The sequence below is a fragment of the Dendrobates tinctorius genome, unplaced genomic scaffold (assembly GCF_039654945.1).
Source record: "Dendrobates tinctorius isolate UK_male_01 unplaced genomic scaffold, ASM3965494v1 ptg000023l, whole genome shotgun sequence".
Taxonomy (NCBI): domain Eukaryota; kingdom Metazoa; phylum Chordata; class Amphibia; order Anura; family Dendrobatidae; genus Dendrobates; species Dendrobates tinctorius.
In genome coordinates this window covers 6,345,090-6,371,537 of record NW_027361691.1, presented here as the reverse complement: position 1 = coordinate 6,371,537, position 26,448 = coordinate 6,345,090, and the positions used below count along the sequence as shown (strand labels likewise).

Sequence of the window (26,448 nt, the reverse complement as noted above, 5' to 3'; positions counted from 1 at the left end):
CTGAGTGAATGTACCAGCAGAATCATCCATCAGCGGCTGTGCATCAGTGCACTCCATGTCAGATTCATCTTGGCCTGGGTAATTCACCATTTCACTTGATAATCCAGGCATGGTATGTGAAAACAGCTCCATGGAGTAATCAGTAGTATGGCCTGCGTCATCCTTCAATCTTGGTTGGGGTGAAGGACACAAGGAAAGGTATGGTTCATGAACATGAGCCTCCAATGACGACTCAGTGCTTTTACTTTTTACAACTGAAGAAGAGGAGGCGATAGAGCTGGAGGCTGAGTCAGCAATGTAAGACAAAATTTTTCCTGATGCTCTGGCTTTAAAAGCGGTTTGCCAACTCCTAGAAAACTAAGCGTTCGAGGCCTTATGTAGCCAGACGATGACGCAGGGTCAGCACCTCCTGCATTCGGTCCTATTTTGCTCTTGCCACTACCATCAGATCCACCACCAACACCATCATTACCAGCTGCCAACCCCCGCCCAATTCCACGGCCTCTTCCACCAGCCTTCCTCATTTTTGGTAGAAATGTAGACAAAATCCAACAAACTATATAGTAATGTAAAACAAGGTACAAGGTGTCTATAGGACAGGGGAGATTTTGAATTTCTGCACACACTTGTGGACAGTGGACACTTTTGGATTGTGTGAGGCCCACTGATATCTGAGCGCTATGTGACAGGCTCGATGGCACAGCTGTGACCAAAGTGACGAGAGGATAAGGGAGATTTTGAATCTCTGCGCACACTTTTGGACACTGGACACTTGTGGATTGTGTGAGGCCCACTGATATCTGAGCGCTATGTGACAGGCTCGATGGCACAGCTGCCTGTGACAAAAGTGACGAGAGGATAATGGAGATTTTGAATCTCTGCGCACACTTTTGGACACTGGACACTTGTGGATTGTGTGAGGCCCACTGATATCTGAGCGCTATGTGACAGGCTCGATGGCACAGCTGCCTGTGACAAAAGTGACGAGAGGATAATGGAGATTTTGAATCTCTGCGCACACTTTTGGACACTGGACACTTGTGGATTGTGTGAGGCCCACTGATATCTGAGCGCTATGTGACAGGCTCGATGGCACAGCTGCCTGTGACAAAAGTGACGAGAGGATAATGGAGATTTTGAATCTCTGCGCACACTTTTGGACACTGGACACTTGTGGATTGTGTGAGGCCCACTGATATCTGAGCGCTATGTGACAGGCTCGATGGCACAGCTGCCTGTGACAAAAGTGACGAGAGGATAAGGGAGATTGGATTGCTTTTAAAAAAGCAGTTTGCGGAGCAGTGGGTAAACAGCAATGCCAGCGTGTCAGGAAGCCTTAAAAGGCAGCCCAACAACCAACACCACTGATACACCACTATATAGCCTCCCCTTGCACTGCACACACAGTGACTTGTGTGTTGTGCAGGCCAAATCGCTAGCAGCAGAAGCAGTTTTTTTGTCTTCTTCCCTGCCTAACGCTCTCCCTACAGAATCAGCAGCAACCTCTCCCTATACTAAGATCGGCAGAAGTAAGATGGCGGTCGGCGTGCACGCCCTTTTATACCCCCTGTGACGCCCACCAAAGCAAGCCAATCACTTGCATGCCCTTCTGAAAGATGGTCATCACGTTGCCCACAGTGTCCGTGGATCCTGATTGTTTTGCGCTCTTTTTCAGCCAAACTTTTGAAACGCGACTTTGGCGCGTAAGTCGCCGACCTCGTGGCCGACCTCATCCTAGGGTCGGGTTTCGTTTCATGAAACCCGACTTTGCCAAAAGTCGGCGACTTTTGAATTTTTTCGACCCGTTTCGCTCAACTCTATATATACCCCTGCAATGAACTTCTGTAACATGTCCTGATGAAGTGAGCTGGGACTGGCTCAGGAAACGCATTGGAAATAAAGATTCCTTGAATTCTACCACAGCAGCGCAGTCTCTTATTGCCCTACCAGCCTTCTCTTTGTACCAAGTCCTTGGACCTCGTTACTTGGCTCTGATACTTGTTAGCAGCTGTAAAAACGTAGTTGTATAGGTCGCCATCTAGTGGTAAGGCGAAGAACCACTCGCACTACATATCAATACGAAATAGCCGTTTTTGCAGTAAATGTGAGCGCAGTGCTGTATATGACCTCACTGTATCGTGTAATATTTTGTATAATGTGTTAACTATGAGGTGGCACAAGATTGGACGTAGACACTGGAATTAATGGAAACCATAAGTATATACTTTATCAACCCTGGGGGATCAATATGAGGGTCAGGGATCTTCATTTTCCAAACAGGGAGATAAACTCCCAACTATTATTAATTTATAAGGTCCTGTGTTCAAAATATCCTAAGACTATCCAGAGCAGAGTTTAAAATAATAACTACAGATCCATCAACAACAGCTTGCTGATGGTTTCCAGGTAGCAAAAGTGAATATTTTGCTAAATATTGAATATAAATAAATAAAAAGAATTAATGAACTGAATAAAGAGGGTAATGGCCGTTCCCGATCCTCGGTCATAAGTCGGATTGTATTATAATTTGGAAATCACTTATGATAATCACAGCGGGTGTTGAGCTTATGATATATTCTTTTTTTATCTCACAGAAATATCGTTATCAAGATGAGGACACCCCTCCGCATGACCATTCCTTGCCAAGACTAACCCATGACATGAAAGGTCCTGAGCTCGTCCACGTGTCCGAGAAGAACTTGTCCCAAATAGAAAATGTCCATGGCTATGTGATGCAATCACATATATCACCTCTAAAGGTAGTTCTCGTGCAGTAAAAATGATTGCCTGCTTTTTTTTATCATGTCATTATTTTTATTTTTTTACAGACCACTAGAGGGAGCTCACTGCATACATTCCATCAGAATACGGTTATCTCTTGTGCTCCCTCTAGTGGTGGCTGCAGGTAGACAGAAATGTATTTAATTTTATGTCTGTGTAGAGGCTTTGGAGCTTTGTCTCAGAAAATTATACCTTGACCCACTAAGAAGACATAGTATGGTATTATATCACTAACACATCTTTTTCGGCCTCCACGGAGTTGTCAAAACAAATGTTGTATAGATAATTAAATTTTTCAAGTGTACTGCTTTGCCATTTGTATTGTAACACCGGAATCGTTCTTTGTTATTTTCTAGCACCTGAATTTCAGGTACTTAGAAAAAAAAAATGTCAAAGGGAAACCATCAGCAAGTTGATGCCGATGTGATGATGTCATACGAGTCTTTCTGCTCTCACGTTTTGGTATATGGCCTTTTGCCCATTAGTAATCATGCGCTATGTATGTATTACAGGGTCCTGGGCTGGGACAGGTGTCTGAGAAGGAAAGAGGAATGAGTGCGGGCAATGATTATTGGGGTAGTCAGGCGATGAAGTCATGGGTGCTCAGGACTTTGGGTGCCTACTGGGGAAAGGTGATGTCATGGATTGTGGGTGGTGTTATCGCTTCCTTGTGCTCCAGATCAAAAGTGTAATGTGCTGCTGCAGTGCAATACAGAGCAACCTCCACCAGGGGGTGCTGGTGAGGGAAGAGAGGTTGCACACACAGCGTAGTAACACAGAGCAACAGCACAGGTGTCACAGGTAACGAAAGAGTGGTCAGACTAGCCGAAGTCAGCAACTGTCAGGAGCAGAAGTACCAAGGGAGACAGCAAGTGCGTAGTCAGGGACGAGCGAGAAGTCAGGACCTACCAGGAACGTGGTATCAGAAACGTAAGACGTAACCCATAGTCAGGGTACAAGCCAGAGGGTCAGAAGCCAGTCGGAAAACGTGGTGTCAGAAGCAGAGTCCAGAGATCAAGCCAAGTCATACACAAGTCCAGGTAATCAGGGGCAGAAGGAACACTAAAGGAATACAGGTCAGAGGCACTAGCTTGGAAGCTTGCAGTGTAGCTGACGCGGGCCCGCAGGCTGCAGAGGACTGAAATAGCCCAGCCAGCTCCAGAACGAGGCAGAGGGGATTAACTCCCGAATTACCAGTCCAAAGAGCAGACAGCAGAAAACAAACTCTGGACTGGATCATGACAAAAAGTAGGTTAGTGTAAGAAGTTGGAGACTGATTAAGAAAAGCCTGACTGCAAGATCAGACTACATGGAGTTTGTTTGTAGTCTGCTACCATGGGAACTGTGTAAACAATATGCTCCTAAGGGGACTTAAAAATGTATTTAAAACTTAAAAAAAAAGTTTAATCAAAAAAAACAAAAAAAAACCAATCCCATAAAAGTTTGAATCACACCCGTTTTCTACAGTTAAAGGTAAATAAATGTTAGATAATAAAGTAAGGAGATTTAGGATCATCACATCCAAAAAAGTCCAATCTATCAAAATCTAAAAATTGTTTAACCCATATGGGAAAAGTCAAAAGATAGAGACAAGAGCAGTGGCGGGGAGTCGTATAGGGGGAGGGTGAGTACCAGGGACGTAAAGATCGCAGTCACAGAGGGTGCAACTGGGACAGTGTGGCTGGGGATCCCACCGATGCCAGCACCTACTCAGTAGGATGTGTGGCCAAGGATGGACATCCAGCTGACGTGTATTACAGCACAGGGACCCTCGGGCTCTCTACACTGCAATACATGCTGCTGGCTAAAAAGAGACCAAAATTTGATGTCAGCAGGCCAGGCATTGGAGTCGCACGGCAGTGACGTCATGTGTCTCCATAGCAGGCATGCTGATGTCAGCTGCTGGCCCCTGGCCGGCTACAGAGGATGATACCGCACAGCGTGGAAGCGGAGAAAGGGGAGAAGAGTCAGAACGGGGGACATATATACCAGAAAAGGGTCCAGGATGGAGGACATGTATACAGTGGGGAAAAAAAGTATTTAGTCAACCACCAATTGTGCAAGTTCCACCACTTAAAAAGATGAGAGCGGCCTGTAATTGACATCACAGGTAGACCACAACTATGAGAGTCACAATGAGAAAACAAATCCAGAAAATCACCTTGTCTGATTTAGTAAGATTTATTTTTCAAATTATGTTGGAAAATAAGTATTTGGTCACCTAAACCATGCAAAATTTCTGGCTCTCACAGACCTGTAACTTCTTCTTTAAGAGGCTCCTCTGTCCTCCACTCATTACCTGTAGTAATGGCACCTGTTTGACCTTGTTATCAGTATAAAAGACACCTGTGCACACCCTCAAACAGTCTGACTCCAAACTCCACTATGGTGAAGACCAAAGAGCTGTCAAAGGACACCAGAAACAAAACTGTAGCCCTGCACCAGGCTGGGAAGACTGAATCTGCAATAGGCAAGCAACTTGGTGTGATGGAATCAACTGTGGGAGCAATAATTAGAAAATGTAAGACATACAAGACCACTGATAATCTCCCTCGATCTGGTGCTCCACGCAAAATCCCACCCCGTGGGGTCAAAATGATCACAAGAACGGTGAGCAAAAATCCCAGAACCACATGGAGGACCTAGTGAATGACCTGCATAGAGCCGGGACCACCGTAAGGCTATGTGCCCACGCTAGCGTTTTTAAACGCTCAGGAAAAGGATCCCCTTCCCAGAAATCGTGCGCCTTTTTCCGCGTTTTTGCGCGATTTTTTATGCGATTTTGACGCGTTTTTTGACACGCGATTTCTGGGATCATTGGGGATGGCTAAAAACGCTCAGCAATGCGGGAATTAATGAGCGATTCCTGAGCGGTAAACGCCTTCTGTCTGAAAAAAACGCATGCATTGGCACAAAAAGCCAAAAACGCATGCTAATTAATTTGATGCATCTTTTAAGCGTTTCTGCAGCGTCTGAGCCGTCTCAAACGCTGCGGAAACGCTTAAAAAAACACATCGTGTGCACACAGCCTTACAAAGGCTACCATCAGTAACACACTACGCCGCCAGGGACTCAGATCCTGCAGTGCCAGATTTGTCCCCCTGCTTAAGCCTGTACATGTCCGGGCCCGTCTGAAGGTTACTGGAGAGCATTTGGGTTATCCAGAAGAGTCTTGGGAGAATGTCATATGGTCTGATGAAATCAAAGTACAGGGTGCGCCATTTATATGGATACACCTAAATAAAATGGGAATGGTTGGTGATATCAACTTCCTGTTTGTGGCACATTAGTATATATGGGAGGGAAAACTTTTCAAGATGGGTGGTGACCATGGTGGCCATTTTGAAGTCGGCCATTTTGGATCCAACTTTATTTTTTTCAATAAGAAGAGGGTCATATGACACATGAAACTTATTGATAATTTCACAAGAAAAACAATGGTGTGCTTGGTTTTAATGTAACTTTATTCTTTCATGACTTATTTACAAGTTTCTCTTTGTTTACAGCCATTAACATGTCACAGAGGTTAACACGTGAGGAGCAGATAGAAATTGTGTTGATGTCTGGTGAACGCAGTACCCGGGTCATTGCAGCAGATTTCAATGCAAGACACCGTACTCAAGAAAACTGACACCATTCCCATGTTATTTACTGTAGGTGTATCCATATAAATGGCCCACTCAAAAAAGTTTGCCTCATCACTGAACATAATGTTCTGTGTAAACTGAGGGTCCTGTTCCAATTTTTGTTTGGCCCATTCTGCAAAATTAGTGCGTTGATTTGGGTCACCAACCATTCCAATTTTATTTAGGTGTATCCATATAAATGGCCCACCCTGAAGAACTGTTTGGTCATGTTTGGAGGAGACAGAATGTTGAGTTGCATCCAAAGAACACCATACCTACTGTGAAGCATGGGGTTGTAACATCATGCTTTGGGGCTGTTTCTCTGCAAAGGGACCAGGATGACTGATCCGTGTACATGAAAGAATGAATGGGGCCATGGATCGTGAGATTTTGAGTGCAAACCTCCTTCCATCAGCAAGGGCATTGAAGATGAAACGTGTATGGGTCTTTCAGCACCTCTGTCATTGCCAACAGAGGATATATAACAAAATATTGAGAAGAAAATTTTGTTAATGACCAAATACTTATTTTCCACCATAATTTGCAAAATAAATCTTGCCAAATCAGACAAGGTGATTTTTCTGGATTTGTTTTCTCATTTTGATTCTCATAGTTGTGGTCTACCTATGATGTCAATTACAGGCCGCTCTCATCTTTTTAAGGGGGAAAACTTGCACTATTCATGGCTGACTAAATACTTTTTTCCCCACTGTGCCAGAATGGGGGACATACACAGTATACCAGGATGAAGGACATGTATACCAGTAAGGCCTCTTTCATATCTCTCTCTCTCTCCCCGGCCAGTGGTTCCTTTAAATTTCCTCATTTTGCGGATCCGTCAAAAAACGGATCCTGTGGCATCCGTTCACATCAGTTAAGAACGGATCCGCTTCTCCACCTTTTTGGTGGATTGTAACTGACACAAAAAACTGAAGTGTGAAAGAGGCCTAAGCAGTCCAGTATGGGGGAGACATACTGTATATACCAGGAAGAGGTCCAGTATGGGCCACATTACTACATGATGGGTGACATTACTAGATAATGTAGATAATGAAGAAGGGCGGGCGAACACATACACTACCGTTCAAAAGTTTGGGGTCACCCAGACAATTGTGTTTTCCATGAAAACTCATACTTTTATTAATCAGATGAGTTACCAAATGAATTTATAATCTAGTCCAGACATTGACAAGGTTCGAAAAAGAGATTTTTATTTGAAATAATAATTTTCTCCTTCAGACTTTGCTTTCGTCACAGAATGCTCCTTTGCAGCAATTCCAGCATTGCAGACCTTTGGTATTCTAGCAGTTAATTTGTTGAGGTAATCTGGAGAAATTTCACCCCATGCTTCCAGAAGCCCCTCCCACATGTTGGTTTGGCTTGATGGGTACTTTTTGCGTTCCATACGGTCAAGCTGCTCCCACAACAGCTCAATGGGGTTGAGATCTGGTGACTGCGCTGGCCACTCCATTACAGATAAAATACCAGCTGCCTGCTTCTTCCCTAAATAGTTCTTGCATAATTTGGAGGTGTGCTTTGGGTTATTGTCCTGTTGTAGGATGAAATTGGCTCCAATCAAGCGCTGTCCATAGGTTATGGCATGGCGTTGCAAAACGGAGTGATAGCCTTCCTTATTCAAAATTCCTTTTACCTTGTACTTTACCAGCACCAAAGCAACCCCAGACCATCACATTACCTCCACCATGCTTAACAGATGGCGTCAGGCATTCTTCCAGCATCTTTTCAGTTGTTCTGTGTCTCACAAATGTTCTTCTGTGTGATCCAAACACCTCAAACTTGAATTTGTCTGTCCATAACACTTGTTTCCAATCTTCCTCTGTCCAATATCTGTGTTCTTTTGCCCATATTAATCTTTTCCTTTTATTAACCAGTCTCAGATATGGCTTTTTCTTTGCCACTCTGCCCTGAAGGCCAGCATTCTGGAGTCGCCTCTTCACTGTAGACGTTGACACTGGCATTTTGTGTGTACTATTTAATGAAGCTGCGAGTTGAGGACCTGTCAGACGTCGATTTCTCAAACTACAGACTCTAAAGTACTTGTCTTGTTGCTCAGTTGTGCAGCGGGGCCTCCCACTTCTCTTTCTACGCTGGTTAGAGCCTGTTTGTGCTCTCCTCTGAAGGGAGTAGTACACACCGTTGTAGGAAATCTTCAGTTTCTTGGCAATTTCTTGCATGGAATAGCCTTCATTTCTAAGAACAAGAATAGACTGTCGAGTTTCACATGAAAATTATTTTTTCTGGCAATTTTGAGAGTTTAATGGAACCAACAAATGTAATGCTCCAGATTCTCAACTAGCTCAAAGGAAGGTCAGGTTTATAGCTTCTCTAATCAGCCAAACTGTTTTCAGCTGTGCTAACATACTTGCACAAGGGTTTTCAAGGGTATTCTAACCATCCATTAGCCTTATTACACAGTTAGCAAACACAAAGTACCATAAGAACACTGGAGTGATGGTTGTTGGAAATGGGCCTCTATACATCTATGAAGGTATTGCATTACAAACCAGACGTTTGCAGCTAGAATAGTCATTTACCACATTAACAATGTATAGAGTGTATTTCTGACTCATATAATGTTAGCTTCATTGGAAAAAACTGCATTTCTTTCAGATATAAGGAAATTTCCAAGTGACCCTAAACTTTTGAACGGTAGGGTATGTCTTAATAGGATTTAGTAGAGGAAGGAGATTGAAGTTTCAGAGTAGACCGCAATGCTGTAGAATGGATGTAAGAATGAAACGAGAAAAATAAAAACTACTAAATTACTACCTGTGTGAAGACCCCGTCACACACGTGTACTTTAGTTACCAGCGCGCTGATGCAGGGAGCTGGTAACTAACGTACACATCGGGTTTCTAAGGAATGTGCGCCAATAAACTTGTGACTCAGCAGCGATCTCGCAAGCGGGATCGCTATGTGTGACGGGGCCTTTAGATTTTTACTAGTATCATTTGGAAACCACTTTTTTTTAAAGTTAAGCTTTTTTATACTACAGTATACCTGTACAGCTCCTTTGTGATACAGAACACCCAACCAACATTTATCCCGAAAATACATGTTGAATTCTGATTTTGGATGCAACGGTCAGAATCACTCGTGGAACAGATGATGCCGAATACTGGAAGAAATCGCTGACGGTGTCTGTACTTGTCCGGATCTTGGTCTTCAGTGTTACTTTGTATTCATCTCACGTAACATGACAGCACTGCTGACTAGTACTGTACACGTAGGCGAGATAACGAGGTGCAGCTGTGATTTATATCACTATTAATATGAATATAGAAAACACCTCCACTGCTAGAAGAGAAGAGCCGGCTGTAATACAACTCCTGGTGATGTAGTGTTTGTGATATTAATTTCATAGGTTTATATACAATCCTATGTAATATCGTATATCAGAGAAATTATAATCATTATATTCCTGTACATAGGAGCAGTATTATAGCAGTTATATTCTTGTACATAGGGGCAGTATTATAGTAGTTATATTCTTGTATATAGGAGCAGTATTATAGTAGTTATATTCTTGTACATAGGGGCTGTATTATAGTAGTTATATTCTTGTACATAGGGAGCAGTAGTATAGTAGTTATATTCTTGTATATAGGAGCAGTATTATAGTAGTTATATTCTTGTATATAAGAGCAGTATTATAGTAGTTATATTCTTCTACATAGGAGCATTATTATAGTAGTTATACTCTTGTACATAGGGGCAGTATTATAGTAGTTATATTCCTGTACATAGGGACAGTATTATAGTAGTTATATTCTTGTACATAGGGGCAGTATTATAGTAGTTATATTCTTGTACATAGGAGCAGTATTATAGTAGTTATATTCTTGTACATAGGAGCAGTATTATAGTAGTTATATTCCTGTACATAGGAGCAGTATTATAGTAGTTATATTCTTGTACATAGGGACAGTATTATAGTAGTTATATTCTTGGACATAGGAGCAGTATTATAGTAGTTATATTCCTGTACATAGGAGCAATATTATAGTAGTTATATTCTTGTACATAGGGACAGTATTATAGTAGTTATATTCTTGTACATAGGATCAGTATTATAGTAGTTATATTCCTGTACATAGGAGCAGTATTATAGTAGTTATATTCTTGTACATAGGGGCAGTATTATAGTAGTTATATTCATGGACATAGGATCAGTATTATAGTAGTTATATTCTTGTACATAGGGACAGTATTATAGTAGTTATATTCCTGTACATAGGGACAGTATTATAGTAGTTATATTCATGGACATAGGATCAGTATTATAGTAGTTATATTCTTGTACATAGGGACAGTATTATAGTAGTTATATTCTTGCACATAGGGGCAGTATAATAGTAGTTATATTCTTGTACATAGGGGCAGTATTATAGTAATTATATTCTTGTACATAGGAGCAATATTATAGTAGTTATATTCTTGTACATAGGTGCAGTATTATAGTAGTTAAATTCTTGTATATAGGAGCAGTATTATAGTAGTTATATTCTTGCACATAGGGGCAGTATTATAGTAGTTATATTCTTGTACATTGGGACAGTATTATAGTAGTTATATTCTTGTACATTGGGGCAGTATTATAGTAGTTATGTTCTTGTACATAGGAGCAATATTATAGTAGTTATATTCTTATACATAGGTGCAGTATTATAGTAGTTATATTCTTGTACATAGGGGCAGTATTATAGTAGTTATATTCTTGTATATAGGAGCAGTATTATAGTAGTTATATTCTTGTACATTGGGGCGGTATTATAGTAGTTATATTCTTGTACATTGGAGCAGTATTATAGTAGTTATATTCTTGTATATAAGGTCAGTATTATAGTAGTCATATTTTTGTATATAGGAGCAGTATTATAGTAGTTATATTCTTGTACATAGGTGCAGTATTATAGTAGTTAAATTCTTGTACATAGGGGCAATATTATAGTAGTTATATTCTTGTATATAGGAGCAGTATTATAGTAGTTATATTCTTGTACATTGGGGCAGTATTATAGTAGTTATATTCTTGTACATAGGAGCAGTGTTATAGCAGTTATATTCTTGTACATAGGAGCAATATTATAGTAGTTATGTTCTTGTACATAGGAGCAATATTATAGTAGTTATATTCTTATACATAGGTGCAGTATTATAGTAGTTAAATTCTTGTACATAGGGGAAGTATTATAGTAGTTATATTCTTGTATATAGGAGCAGTATTATAGTAGTTATATTCTTGTACATTGGGGCGGTATTATAGTAGTTATATTCTTGTACATTGGGGCAGTATTATAGTAGTTATATTCTTGTACATAGGAGCAGTATTATAGTAGTTATATTCTTGTATATAAGGTCAGTATTATAGTAGTTATATTCTTGTACATAGGACCAGTATTATAGTAGTTATATTCCTGTACATAGGAGCAGTATTATAGTAGTTATATTCTTGTACATAGGGGCTGTATTATAGTAGTTATATTCTTGTACATAGGGAGCAGTATTATAGTAGTTATATTCTTCTATATAGGAGCAGTATTATAGTAGTTATATTCTTGTACATAGGAGCAGTATTATAGTAGTTATACTCTTGTACATAGGGGCTGTATTATAGTAGTTATATTCCTGTACATAGGAGCAGTATTATAGTAGTTATATTCTTGTACATAGGGGCAGTATTATAGTAGTTATATTCTTGTACATAGGAGGCAGTATTATAGTAGTTATATTCCTGTACATAGGGACAGTATTATAGTAGTTATATTCTTGTACATAGGGGCAGTATTATAGTAGTTATATTCTTGTACATAGGAGCAGTATTATAGTAGTTATATTCTTGTACATTGGGGCAGTATTATAGTAGTTATATTCTTGGACATAGGATCAGTATTATAGTAGTTATATTCTTGTACATAGGGACAGTATTATAGTAGTTATATTCCTGTACATAGGAGCAGTATTATAGTAGTTATATTCTTGTACATAGGGGCAGTATTATAGTAGTTATATTCTTGGACATAGGATCAGTATTATAGTAGTTATATTCTTGGACATAGGATCAGTATTATAGTAGTTATATTCCTGTACATAGGAGCAGTATTATAGTAGTTATATTCTTGTACATAGGGACAGTATTATAGTAGTTATATTCCTGTACATAGGGACAGTATTATAGTAGTTATATTCTTGTACATAGGAGGCAGTGTTATAGTAGTTATATTCTTGCACATAGGGGCAGTATAATAGTAGTTATATTCTTGTACATGGGGGCAGTATTATAGTAGTTATATTCTTGTACATAGGAGCAATATTATAGTAGTTATATTCTTGTACATAGGAGCAGTATTATAGTAGTTATATTCTTGCACATAGGGGCAGTATTATAGTAGTTATATTATTGTACATTGGGACAGTATTATAGTAGTTATATTCTTGTACATTGGGGCAGTATTATAGTAGTTATATTCTTGTACATAGGAGCAATATTATAGTAGTTATATTCTTATACATAGGTGCAGTATTATAGTAGTTATATTCTTGCACATAGGGGCAGTATTATAGTAGTTATATTCTTGTACATTGGGACAGTATTATAGTAGTTATATTCTTGTACATAGGGGCAGTATTATAGTAGTTATATTCTTGTATGTAGGAGCAGTATTATAGTAGTTATATTCTTGTACATTGGGGCGGTATTATAGAAGTTATATTCTTGTACATTGGAGCAGTATTATAGTAGTTATATTCTTGTACATAGGTGCAGTATTATAGTAGTTAAATTCTTGTACATAGGGGCAGTATTATAGTAGTTATATTCTTGTATATAGGAGCAGTATTATAGTAGTTATATTCTTGTACATAGGGGCAGTATTATAGTAGTTATATTCTTGTACATTGCGGCGGTATTATAGTAGTTATATTCTTGTACATTGGGGTAGTATTATAGTAGTTATATTCTTGTACATAGGAGCAGTATTATAGCAGTTATATTCTTGTACATAGAGGCAGTATTATAGTAGTTATATTCTTGTACATAGGAACAGTAATATAGTAGTTATATTTTTGTATATAGGGGCAGTATTATAGTAGTTATATTCTTGTACATAGGGGCAATTTTTATTGTAAAAACCAAACAAATACAAATAACATTCCTCCAATAATGCAAAACTGAATTCACTAGGATTGTACATACATTCATTACATATCCAGGTTATACATATCAAATTAACTTAGAGTCCATACTCGTAGTTTGAGGAGGGAAGAAAAAAAAACAAACAAAAAAAAAAAAAAAACCACACTTTGCAAACAGAGCTCATCATATTCCTACCCAGTGACTCATCTTTCCATATCTTAACATTTCCTAATTTCTCCTAATGATTTTCCCTATCTGAGTTTGGACATTATCTGGTTGACAGCGTCACAGATCTGAGTCAGAGTTATTCTGTTCACCACCGGTCTCCATCTCAGACTCTACCTGAGTGCCCTCAGGTAAGGGCTTCCGCTTTGGCGGAGGACAGTCCTCTACGTCCCTATCACACTCTGCGTCAATTCTTTTAAGGTCATCTTCAAAATCGCCGTCAGACTCAGACAGAACATCAAACCTGTTAGATACGACCATTACACCTGCAGAACTCTGGAATTTCTTCCCGGCTCCTTGGCCAGTGTCATACTCCTCAGGTTTACGGGAGGCCTTGTCCTTTTTCTTCCTTTTCTGATTATTGCTATACTCTTCAGACACAGATGGTAGCACTGAAGTAATGCCTTCCTGTGACTGCTGCCCCTGAGGTACAACCTCCATACTCCCCTGTTCTCTCTCTGAACCCTGCTGCTCTGGTGTTAGCTGAGTAGACCCCTGGTGGACCTCTGGTCTGGTCAGTATTTCCCCTGACAGTAAAGCTGCCTCCTCCAGAATCTCTGCCCCTGCCACCAAGTCCTCGTCAGGAAAGTCCTTACAGATATTGTGCCAGGCGTCTGGACAGTCCCTGTGAGGGTGACCGATCTTCCCACAGAGGTTGCACCTGATGTTCTGGCAGTCTGCAGCTAGATGGCCGACCTCCCCACACAGGCTGCACTTCACCACAGTACAGGTATTTGCCAGGTGACCTGCCTTGCCACATTTAAAGCACTTACGAGGCTGCCCAGGATAGAAACACACACCCCTCTCCCTCCCAATAAAGAAGGAGTTGGGTAAATGGGCAGTGATGTTATTGCATTGGCGCAGTTTCACCAAAACCCGCCACCCTCCCGTCCAGATCCCATCACTGTCTCTGCTTTTGGTGAGGTCAGAGACCAGGTCACAATGCCTCCGGAGCCACACCACAATGTCCTGCGGGGGAACAGACTCATTCCAGAAGATGACACTAACAGTAACGGTATCTGGCTTAGAGATAGGAATAAAGCTGAACTTACTCCAGCCCTCCGTGTCTCTAAACTTGGGGAAACTAGACCAGAATCTGTCCAGGTCAGACATGAGCTTAAAGCTGACATCATAGCCCTGCCTGTCTGGAAGATTAATCACTGCCAGGATGCTGACTGGCACAAACCCCATCTGGTGGCACAAGAGCTCCCTGATGACAAACCTCCTGTCTGGCAGGTCCTCATTGGCACCTCTGTGCCGGAAACGCATGACGTTTCTCCGTTTAAACGCCTGGCCTGTATAATTGGTACCAGAGGTAAAAGATGGAGCACCACGACTCCAGGCATTACTGGGGGGACCGTGCGGGGTCACATTGGGTTGACTGACGGGGTGAAGGTCTGCAGCAGGAGGGGAGCAGTAGGAGCAGTATTATAGTAGTTATATTCTTGTACATAGGGGCAGTATTCTAGTAGTTATATTCTTATACATAGTGGCAGTGTTATAGTAGTTATATTCTTGTACATAGAAGCAGTATTATAGTAGTTATATTCTTGTACATAGGAGCAGTATCATAGTAGTTATATTCTTGTACATAGGGGCAGTATCATAGTAGTTATATTCTTGTATATAGGGAGCAGTATTTATAGTAGTTATATTCTTGTAGATAGGGGGCAGTATTATAGTAGTTAAATTCTTGTACATAGGGGCAGTATTATAGTGGTTATATTCTTGTACATAGGGGGCAGTATTCTAGTAGTTATAAACTTATATTCTTGTACGTAGGGGCAGTAATATAGTAATTATATTCTTGTACATAGGAGCAGTATTATAGTAGTTATATTCTTGTACATAGGGGCAGTATCATAGTAGTTATTGTCACGGTCATGTGTGTCTGGATGCAGCGACTACCGCAAGGCGAACCCATGTGACGCACGTGACCCTGGATACACCGCCTCCAGTGGGGCGAATTTAAATAATAAACATGTGCAGCTGGATACACCGCCTCCAACTGGCGAATTTAGACATTACACGTATATACAAGTCTGGAAACCCCGCCTCCGGTAAGGCGAATTTAAACAATAAGGGAAACCTGGGAAACATTAACAATGGTGGGCCCTGCGATAGGGAATAGGGAAGTGGAGACCTCCTGAGCTCCCCTGAGCCAGTGTCCCTGCACTCCTAACGGTCCCTATGCCAGTTCCGCACCGGGCGCGCAACAGGAACCTAAAAACCCTCACTAGGGAATTGGTCGGTGCGGAAACTATTCCCACCACTGCACTAAAACACACATGAGGAAAGATGACAAAACAGGGGAAACACCACTTAGCTTTGCTCTGTCGCGTACGCTCCTAGCAACAGAGCCCACCACCTGTGTGCATCTTCTCCTCCACCCGGATCCATCACCATAATTGGATCCTTCACCATAGTGCAGCCTTGGAGCAGAGTCCACTACCAGTTGCAGCTGTCCAGTAACAGAGTCCCAATATAAGTTCAGCTCCTGCCCAAAAAATCCAGGATGCTTGAGTCCAGCTCTCAGCAACCAAGTCCCGCATGCTGAGTGCAACTCTCTCCATAGTCGTCACTCAACCAAGCCATGCAAGCACATCCTGCCAACACCATAAACTGTGACTCCACCACGCCATGCCAGCCCTTCTTGCAGACCACCTAGCTGCCACTCGTCCCCTCTGGCTGTGCTGCGCAGGACTCATGTTCAGCTCCTTCATCACCCAGGCCTGCTTCCCAAATGACGAACACAATATCACCAACAGTGATTGAACCCACCTGGCTCCCTTTTATAGAGACTAACACCTGATTTGTAATTACGTGCACATTAACCCTAAAACTAAGGTGCGAAACCACTCATCACCACCGGGCAACTTAGAATGAAACACCACGTGTAATTATTCTAATGGCCACCGGGGGCAATCAACCCACTTTGGCACCAAGCCAAAGGGAAAAAAAGTTCAACTTTGTCGAGTTAAACTGTCAGATCCAGCCTGGATCATGACAGTTATATTCTTGTATATAGGGAGCAGTATTATAGTAGTTATATTCTTGTACATAGGGGCAGTATTATAGTAGTTATATTCTTGTAGATAGGGGGTGTCACGGGGTCCTTCTCTGGTATCACACAATCAACAGAGCAAGCGAAGAGTGAACAATTCCAAGACCTTTATTCAGGCAAAAATACGAAAAGGTCCATATTCAGTCCACCACACAAAGGATAAGATAGTCCAGAATAAGAATGCAGTCCAGTATCAGGATAAAATGTCCAGGGAAACGAGATTCCACAACTCTAGCATTCAGAGGATAAAAATGGATCCTTCTCTCTGAAATGCAGCCTTTTCACCATCATGTCTATACCGGAACTGACCTGTCCAGCTGCCATTCATCCCTCCACCCCCCTCCTTGTCCAGGGGTAGTCCAACAAGTTGCCTCACAGAGGAGAACAAAAGGCCTTAGAGATTAATGCACTACAGGGGGTCATCAAGAGACAGATACAGTGAGGCTGTAGACTTACAATGTAATAAGAAAAACACTATGAAAATAACTGGAATTGTTAAAAATAGTAATATACAAAAAATGACATCCACATAACATATCACACCATCACAACCCCCCCCCCCATAATAAGTGAGCACGCCATGAGATCTACACAGACCTCTGGCCTGCTCACTTTAGTCCATATTGCTCAGTTATTTATAATTCCTTGTACAGTGGCAGGGGTAGGTCGGCCTGGGGAGCCTATGGTTCTTCTTGTCGAGACAGTCCATCGGCGTTCTGGTGTTGGCTTCCCCGCTTGTATTGGATGGAGAAGCTGTAGGGTTGTAAGGACAAGCTCCACCGCAGCAATCTTCCATTGTCCCCTGATACGCGATTCAGCCATGTGAGGGGGTTGTGGTCTGTAACAATTGTGAAGTCTCTGCCATACAAGTAGGGCTGCAATTTTTTTAGAGCCCATACGATGGCAAGGCACTCCTTTTCAATAGTGGCATAGGCAACTTCCCGATCCAGTAGTTTCCGACTGGCAAAAGCAACAGGATGTTCTTCTCCGGCGGCGTTCACTTGGCTTAGTACTGCCCCAATCCCAAAGGTGGATGCATCTGTCTGCACGAGGAACCTGCGTTTATAATCCGGGGCAGCCAAGACAGGAGCAGTGACGAGGGCAGTCTTTAACGCTGAAAAGGCATCCTCGCATGCCATCGTCCACGTCACATTGATAGGCATGTTCTTGTGGGTCAGGTCGGTTAGGGGCTTGGCCAAGGTACTGAAGTTAGAAACAAATTTGCGATAGTAACCAGCAGTTCCTAAAAACGCAAGTACCTGCTTTTTAGTCTGGGGTCTACACCAGTTGCTAATGGCTTCCACCTTGGCAGGCTCAGGCCTTAGTGTCTCACCCCCTACTCTATGCCCGAGGTACTGCACCTCAGCCATCCCTATTTGGCACTTATCAGGGCGAATGGTCAGTCCTGCAGTAAGGATACAGTCCAGCACTATGCCCAAGTGTTTAAGATGTTCCTCCCAGGTTGTGCTAAAAATGGCGATGTCGTCTAAGTAAGCACAGGCAAAGTCCTGACATTGTTGTAACAGTCGATCCACCAGTCTCTGGAAAGTAGCGGGGGCAGTTTTCATCCCAAAAGGGCATTCCCAGGAACTCATAAAGCCCAAATGGAGTAATGAAGGCTGAGCGCTCCCGAGCGTCCTCCGTTAGGGGTATCTGCCAGTACCCCTTGCTCAAGTCTAACGTGGTCACAAATTGGACAATGGCCAGACGATCCAATAGATCATCAATCCTGGGCATGGGATAAGCATCACTCTTGGTGGCATCATTTAGTCGTCTGTAATCAACACAGAATCGTGTTGTACCATCCTTCTTGGGGACCAGGACGACAGGAGAGGCCCAAGAACTGTGAGATGGCTGAATAACTCCCAGTTGTTTCATCTCCTCCAGTTCGTTCTTTATCATGCCTTGAACAGCCTCTGGAACCCGGTAGGCAGCCTGCTGGATGGGGCGTTGTCCGGGGGTTTCCACATGGTGACTGGTGAGAGTAGTCTTCCCCGGCTTTGAGGAGAAAGCAGCAGCCCTCGGCCTTAGTACGGCGACAATATCGTCCTTTTTTATATCCGATAAATGGGAGCCCAGGGGCACTTGTTCCAGTGATCCTCCCGCTTGGGCAACCTGGAGGAGATCTGGGAGATACTCGTCGGCGGCGGTATCACTAGGGGGGTGGCAGACAGCTAGAACAGGCAGAGATCGGTCGTGGTAGTCTTTCAGCATGTTAATGTGGACGGTTTTCTGTCGTCGACCACTAGAGTCCAGGGCAATAACATAGTTAGTGTCATTATTTTTCTTGACAACCTGGTAAGGGCCTTCCCACACTGCTTGAAGCTTGTTGGCAGGGGAAGCAGTAATCATGAGCACTTGCTGTCCTTCCATAAATTCCCGGTTCCTGGCATTACGGTCATACCAGGTTTTTTGTCTGGACTGGGCCATTCGCTGATGTTCTTTAGCGAAGGTAGCTAGCTGGGCGAGACGGTCTCTGAGCTCTAGAACATAGGGAACGATGGGCATTCCAGTATCTGAGATGTCTCCCTCCAAATGTTCTTTCAAAAGAGTGAGAGGCCCACGGACCTTCCGGCTAAACAGTAGTTCGAAGGGAGAGAACCCTGTGGACTCTTGGGGAACCTCCCGATAGGCGAAGAGGAGATGTGGCAGGTACTTTTCCCAGTCTTTTTCAACGTCAACAAAAGCCCTCAGCATATTTTTTAGGGTTCCATTAAAGCGTTCACATAGTCCGTTGGTATGCGGGTGGTATGGGGTGGTGCGAATGGCTCGAACACCACAGGTGTGCCACAGGGACTGGACCAGATCTGACATGAACTGAGTGCCTTGATCTGACAATATTTCACTAGGAAACCCTACCCGGGTAAAGATGGTAACAAGGGCCTCGGCTACCTTTACTGCTGTAATACTGGACAGGGCCACAGCTTCAGGATACCTAGTGGCATAGTCCACCACGGTCAGGATATATTTTTTCCCCGACCTGCTGGGGTGGGCCAGAGGACCTATGATGTTGACGGCTACACGTTGAAATGGTTCCTAATTTATGGGCAGGGATTGCAGGGGTACCTTATGTCGAGCTCCTGGATGCCGCATTCGCTTGCACACATCACAGGTGCGGCAATAATGGGCTACCGACTGCGAGACGCCCGGCCAGTAAAAACTTTGGGTGAGTCTCTTTTCAGTCCTTTTTCTACCTTGATGCCCAGCCAAGGGGATGTCATGGGCCAGTTGAAGTAGCTGTGCCCTGTACTTCTGAGGGACAATGAGTTGCCTGTTCGTTGCGTCAGGGTTGCCCTGGTCACTGCCCTTTGTTACACGATAATACAGTCCGTTTTCTCGAGTGAAGCCATCCCCATTATCTCCCATGTGCCCAGTTTCTGCCTTTCGCCTAAGGGCTGCTAAGGTAGTGTCACCCTCTATTTCTCTCCTAAACTCCTCTCTGTCCCAAGACTCTCCCAATGTATTAGCAGCGAAAGTATTGCTTACCGACTTTGATGCGGTTCGTGGTGGTTGCTCCCCGGTGGAGTCCGGATGACGTAGTGCTTGAAGGGCCTGTAGTCGGGTGACTGCTCCCACAAATTGGCACTGTAACTCCCCAATGTCGTTCCCATGGAGGATATCTGCAGGAAGTCCTCCCATAACTCCAATCCAAAACAGTTTTTCTCCACAACCATAATCCAAACGCACAGAAGCTCGCTGTATATATTTGCGGGCACCGCCCGCCAGGACAATGGGAATTCCCGGACCCTGGTAAATTGCCTCGGGTCGAACCACATGGGGGTCGTCGATAGTCAAGAATGCCCCCGTGTCTCTAAATCCTCACACTTTGTATCCATCAATAAAGACATCCTGCAGGTGGCGTTGCCGTTGCTCTGAGTAGCTAAAGGACAGAGGCCGGAGTCTGTACACTCCAGGAGGGGTATCTATGGTGCCGTGGTCGGTGGTCCACTCTGGTGGGGGTGGTGGTAGCTCTTCCTCAGGTGTGGTGGAATGTACAAGATGCACTGGATGAGGTGGGGCTGCGTGGGGCTCCCTCTGAATCTTGGAGGGGCAGCCAGACTGCAAATGTCCAGGTTGCCCACACCCATAACACCTCCTCTCTGTGATACCCCCAGGTCGTGGTCGGAACTGTTGGGGCCTAGGATTGTGAGCCGTGATTGTCATCGGCTTGCGACTAGGTGGAAGGGCAGATATAATTGGAGGGGGACAGGGCGCAGGAGCAGGCCGTGGTTCATTGTCCAGAAGCCTCCTCCATTGCGGCCGGATAGTAAGGGCTTCATCGGCCAGGGCTGCAGCTCTATCCACGGTACACGGCGTGCGCTCCCGGACCCATTCCCGTACCTCTGCGGGGCACTTGGCAAGAAATTGTTCTATAAGGAATGCCTGTATAACATCTTCCACATTAAAGGCGTCTTCTGCTTCCAGCCATCTCCGACATGCCTCGGACATCTTATGTGCATACATCCTAAACGATCCCCCCGTGGTGCATAGGAGGTCTCGGAACTTGGCCCTATATGAGTCTGGGGTGATAGCATGGTAATCCAGGATAGTCCGCTTTACAATGTTATAATCCCGATTCCGCAGTGCATCAATGCTTCGGTAAGCCTCCGCCAAGCTTCCGTTCAGGAGTCCCACTGACAAACGCATCCAGCTAGAGTGGGTCACCTCCATCACAGCACACTGCTGCTCAAAGTCTTTGAAGAACCCCTCCACATCTCCAGAAGCCTCATCAAATGGCTTAAACTCTGTCCGGGTGATCCGTACAGGCTCCCGGATCTTTGGGGTTACACTCCACATTGCGTTACTCCCTTTTTCAAGCTCCATTGCTTCCTGTCTTCGCTGTGCCCGGCGGGCAGCCTCCTCCTTGTACTCCTGAGAGACGCCGGGGCCCAGAACCGCCATCTCTTCTTCATACCACACCAACCACTGGCTTTTCTGGATGGGGATCCCGGTCTCCAGTGCTTGTCCTTCAGACATCTGGGAGGAGGTGGCCGGGCTAGCGCCCACCAGTAGATCGATTAAGGCCTCTTTAGTCAGTCCCTGGTAGTTCAGGCCCAGGTCTCTGGCTCTCTCCTGTAAACTGCATACAGTCCAATTTCTGTACTCACTCTGTGGGTGGTTCTCCATTGGGTTACGCTCTGTTGATCCCACTGCTGCCAACCAGTTGTCACGGGGTCCTTCTCTGGTATCACACAATCAACAGAGCAAGCGAAGAGTGAACAATTCCAAGACCTTTATTCAGGCAAAAATACGAAAAGGTCCATATTCAGTCCACCACACAAAGGATAAGATAGTCCAGAATAAGAATGCAGTCCAGTATCAGGATAAAATGTCCAGGGAAACGAGATTCAACAACTCTAGCATTCAGAGGATAAAAATGGATCCTTCTCTCTGAAATGCAGCCTTTTCACCACCATGTCTATATCAGAACTGACCTTTCCAGCTGCCGTTCTTCCCCCCACCCCCTTCCTTGTCCAGGGGTAGTCCAACCAGTTGCCTCCCAGAGGAGAACAAAAGGCCTTAGGGATTAATGCACTACAGGGGGTGATCAAGAGACAGATACAGTGAGGCTGTAGACTTACAGTGTAATAAGAAAAACACTATGAAAATAACTGGAATTGTTAAAAATAGGAATATACAAAAAATGACATCCACATAACATATCACACCATCACAGGGGGCAGTATTATAGTAGTTATATTCTTGTACATAGGGGCAGTATTATAGTAGTTATTTTCTTGTAAATAGGAGCAGTATTATAGTAGTTATATTCTTGTACATAGGAACAGTATTATAGTAGTTATATTCTTGTACATAGGGGGCAGTATTATAGTAGCTATATTCTTGTACATAGGGTCAGTATTATAGTAGTTATATTCTTGTACATAGGGGGCAGTATTATAGTAGTTATATTCTTGTACATAGGGGCAGTATTATAGTAGTTATATTCTTGTACATAGGGGCAGTATTATAGTAGTTATCTTATTGTACATAGGGGCAGTATTATAGTAGTTATATTCTTGTACATAGGAGCAGTATTATAGTAGTTATATTCTTGTAAATAGGAGCAGTATTATAGTAGTTATATTCTTGTAAATAGGGGCAGTATTATAGTAGTTATATTCTTGTACATAGGGGCAGTATTATAGTAGTTATTTTCTTGTAAATAGGAGCAGTATTATAGTAGTTATATTCTTGTACATAGGAACAGTATTATAGTAGTTATATTCTTGTACATAGGGGGCAGTATTATAGTAGCTATATTCTTGTACATAGGGTCAGTATTATAGTAGTTATATTCTTGTACATAGGGGGCAGTATTATAGTAGTTATATTCTTGTACATAGGGGCGTATTATAGTAGTTATATTCTTGTACATAGGGGCAGTATTATAGTAGTTATCTTATTGTACATAGGGGCAGTATTATAGTAGTTATATTCTTGTACATAGGGGCAGTATTATAGTAGTTATATTCCTGTACATAGGGGGCAGTATTATAGTAGTTATATTCCTGTACATAGGAGCAGTATTATAGTAGTTATATTCTTGTACATAGGGGACAGTATTATAGTAGTTATATTCTTGTACATAGGGGGCAGTATTATAGTAGTTATATTCTTGTACATAGGGGCAGTATTATAGTAGTTATATTCTTGTACATGGGAGCAGTATTATAGTAGTTATATTCTAGTACATAGGAGCAGTATTATAGTAGTTATATTCTTGTACATAGGAGCAGTATTATAGTAGTTATATTCTTGTATATAGGGGCAGTATTATAGTAGTTATATTCTTGTACATAGGGGCAGTATTATAGTAGTTATATTCTTGTACATAGGGGGCAGTATTATAGTAGTTATATTCTTGTACATAGGGTCAGTATTATAGTAGTTATATTCTTGTACATAGGGGGCAGTATTATAGTAGTTATATTCTTGTACATAGGGGCAATTTTTATTGTATAAAACCAACAAATACAATTAAAATAAACAGAATTCTTCTTTAATACAAAGCATAAATTCTCATGAATGCATCAGACAATAATTATACAACTAAATTAATACATTAGGAATAAAGGTAACTTAGAGTTCACTCCTGTGGAAGGAAGAATATGAAATAAACACTTTTAGTAGCACGATCATGTTATTATCCCACACACACATTCCTCCATAGTTTCTCATTACTCTGACTCTTCTTTATCTCTATCGCTCTTATCCATCTGAGCTCGGACAGTATCTTTGTGGCTGCGGTGTCGGGATGGAAGGGCTCGCTGTGGAGGGACACTCGGGTTCTCATGTGCCAGTGGTAATACTTAATGGTGGTAATGATCAGGTACATTGTCCCCCTGTCGATGTTACCGTCAGTGGATGGGACACCATAGACAATGTCAGGGTAATTCAGGGACAGCAGTCTGGGGATTTTCAGCTTGGTCGATACTTCCGTCCATATTTCCCTACCTCCCCAGCAATCACAAATAAAATACTCCATGGTTTCCTCCTGCTGACAACCAAGGGGACAGTTCCGATCCGAAACACTTAAATATTTTAAGTTCCCCCTCACAAAAAGCTTCCCATGTAGCGACAGCCAAGCAATGTCAAAAAACTTTGCTGGAAGTCGCCTCCCGTTGAGGATCCGGAGACTGTCCTGAAGGGTCCTGGTGGCACAATCTCTTAGGGCCAGTGGAGAGTAGAAGAAAGTCCTACATATATGAGCACACAGATCTTTCCTCGTATTACTCTCAATGTAAGACTTCTCCAGTCCCCACTTCCTGACACACTTCAGACCATATTCCAGATACTGGGGGAGGTGGTCACCTGTCCATCTCCTCCTCTTGAGACTGCCGCCTCGCACCCAAGATTCCGCAAAAGGCAATATCCAATACCTGATACTATTCGCCCACAGGGGGTGTTTGAATCCATGCTCCCAAAATTTACTTTCAGAAACAAGGAGTCAAAGAAAACCCTTGGATTTAACATATCCAGCCCTCCCTCACTCCGCCGTAGGTACGTTATACCCCTCTTTATCAGGTTCATCCTGTTCCCCCACAAGAGCTGGAAGAACAGGCTGAGGAGCCTCGCCGAGAAGGATTCTGGCAAAGGAAAAACGACAGAGACATACAAGAAGACGGGGACCAGGTACGTCTTCAACATAGCAACCCTTTCTCTGTAAGTCAGCCTCCAGTTCTTCCATCGCTGAACCTTTGCATTCCCGGTCTCCAATTTTTCCTCCCAATTTAGGCTGGCATTATCTTCCCTCCCAAATTTCACCCCTAAGATCTTAATATGGGTGGAGGCCTTAAACTGCGGCAGATCAAAGTCTGGGTCAGATTGCAATGTCCACAGAGCTTGACTCTTCTCAAGGTTGACCAGAGACCCGGAGGCCTCTGAGTAATTTCTGATGGCCGCAGACAACATCTGCACCTCATGAGGATTAGATATCACCAGCGTCACATCATCCGCGTAGGCAACCACCTTCAGAGGCAAGCAGTGGGGGACCGGCACCCCCCAAAAGTTACACTCCTGCAGTGACCTCAGAAACGGGTCTATGGCAAAAACATACAGGAATGGACTCAGCGGGCAGCCCTGTCTCACCCCCACCTCAACTCCAAAAGTGCCACCCTGCCAACCATTAATCAGAGGAAAGCTCACCGCCTCTCTGTACAAAGTCTTCAGCCAATCCACAAATTGTCCTGGAATACCGTACTTTGACAAAAGTGGCCCACAGATAATCATGATCAACTCTGTCAAAGGCTTTAGCCTGGTCCAGACTAACAACATAACTGACCGCTCCAGAGATGTTCCGCCCTTTTACCGTGCCAAATTGAGAGCCTACCAACAGTGCCGGGGACAAACAGACAAACCTAGAAAACAGGATCTTCGCCAGAATCTTCCTGTCAACATTCAAGAGGGCAATTGGCCTCTAGTTCTTGATGTCACTCGGCCCCTTACCTTTAGACAGCAGAATTAATGAGGACACTCTCATGGATGGAGGCATCAGGTGATTTTCTAGACAATTTTTTTAAACATCCACAAGAATTGGAGCCAGGAGGTCTCTGAATTTCTTACAAAATTCTGCTGTTATACCATCCGGACCTGGTGTCTTCTTCAGATGTAACTTATCAATGGCCTCCTTAACCTCTTCCACCGTTAATTCTGCTGTCAAAGGAGAAAAGTCCAGATCATTAGTATCAGGCGTTGGAGTTGCCTCCAAGAATTGAGTCATTTTATGTTTATCCAAAGCCTTCCTCTGAAACAAGTCAGTATAATAAGATTTCACAGCCCACAGGATACCCTCCCGAGATTCCTGCAATACACCCTGGGAGTCAATGAGACCTGTGACCAATTTATTGGCCACCCGCTCCCGGCAATTCTCAAAGGGATCAGGTGCCCCTAAGACCCCATAATCACGTTCAAGAATCAAGGAGGTATACCTGCTGTACTGATACTGCCTTATCTCAGATTTCAACCGGTCGATCTTCTCTTTGTTAGCCCCACCCTCCGAATAGAGTGACTCCAATTCTTTGCGCAGCCTTAGGTACTGGCTATACTTACTCCTGCCCTTCTTAACTGACAGTCTCTTCAAGAGGCATCTGATA

General features: G+C 43.1%; 1 protein-coding gene across 8 annotated transcripts in view; it reads left to right on the top strand.

The window, feature by feature from the left end:
• Positions 1 to 26,448, top strand: part of DLG2 (discs large MAGUK scaffold protein 2) — a 1,750,933-nt gene that overhangs the window by 815,459 nt on the left and 909,026 nt on the right. For all 8 annotated transcript variants that reach the window (XR_012231010.1, XM_073569196.1, XM_073569195.1 and 5 more), the window contains one exon: positions 2,595 to 2,759. Coding sequence is in view for 7 of the 8 variants with exons in the window: in XM_073569196.1 (XP_073425297.1) it covers positions 2,595 to 2,759 (165 nt within the window). In the remaining variant the exon portion in view is untranslated. The remainder of the gene's footprint in view (positions 1 to 2,594; positions 2,760 to 26,448) is intronic.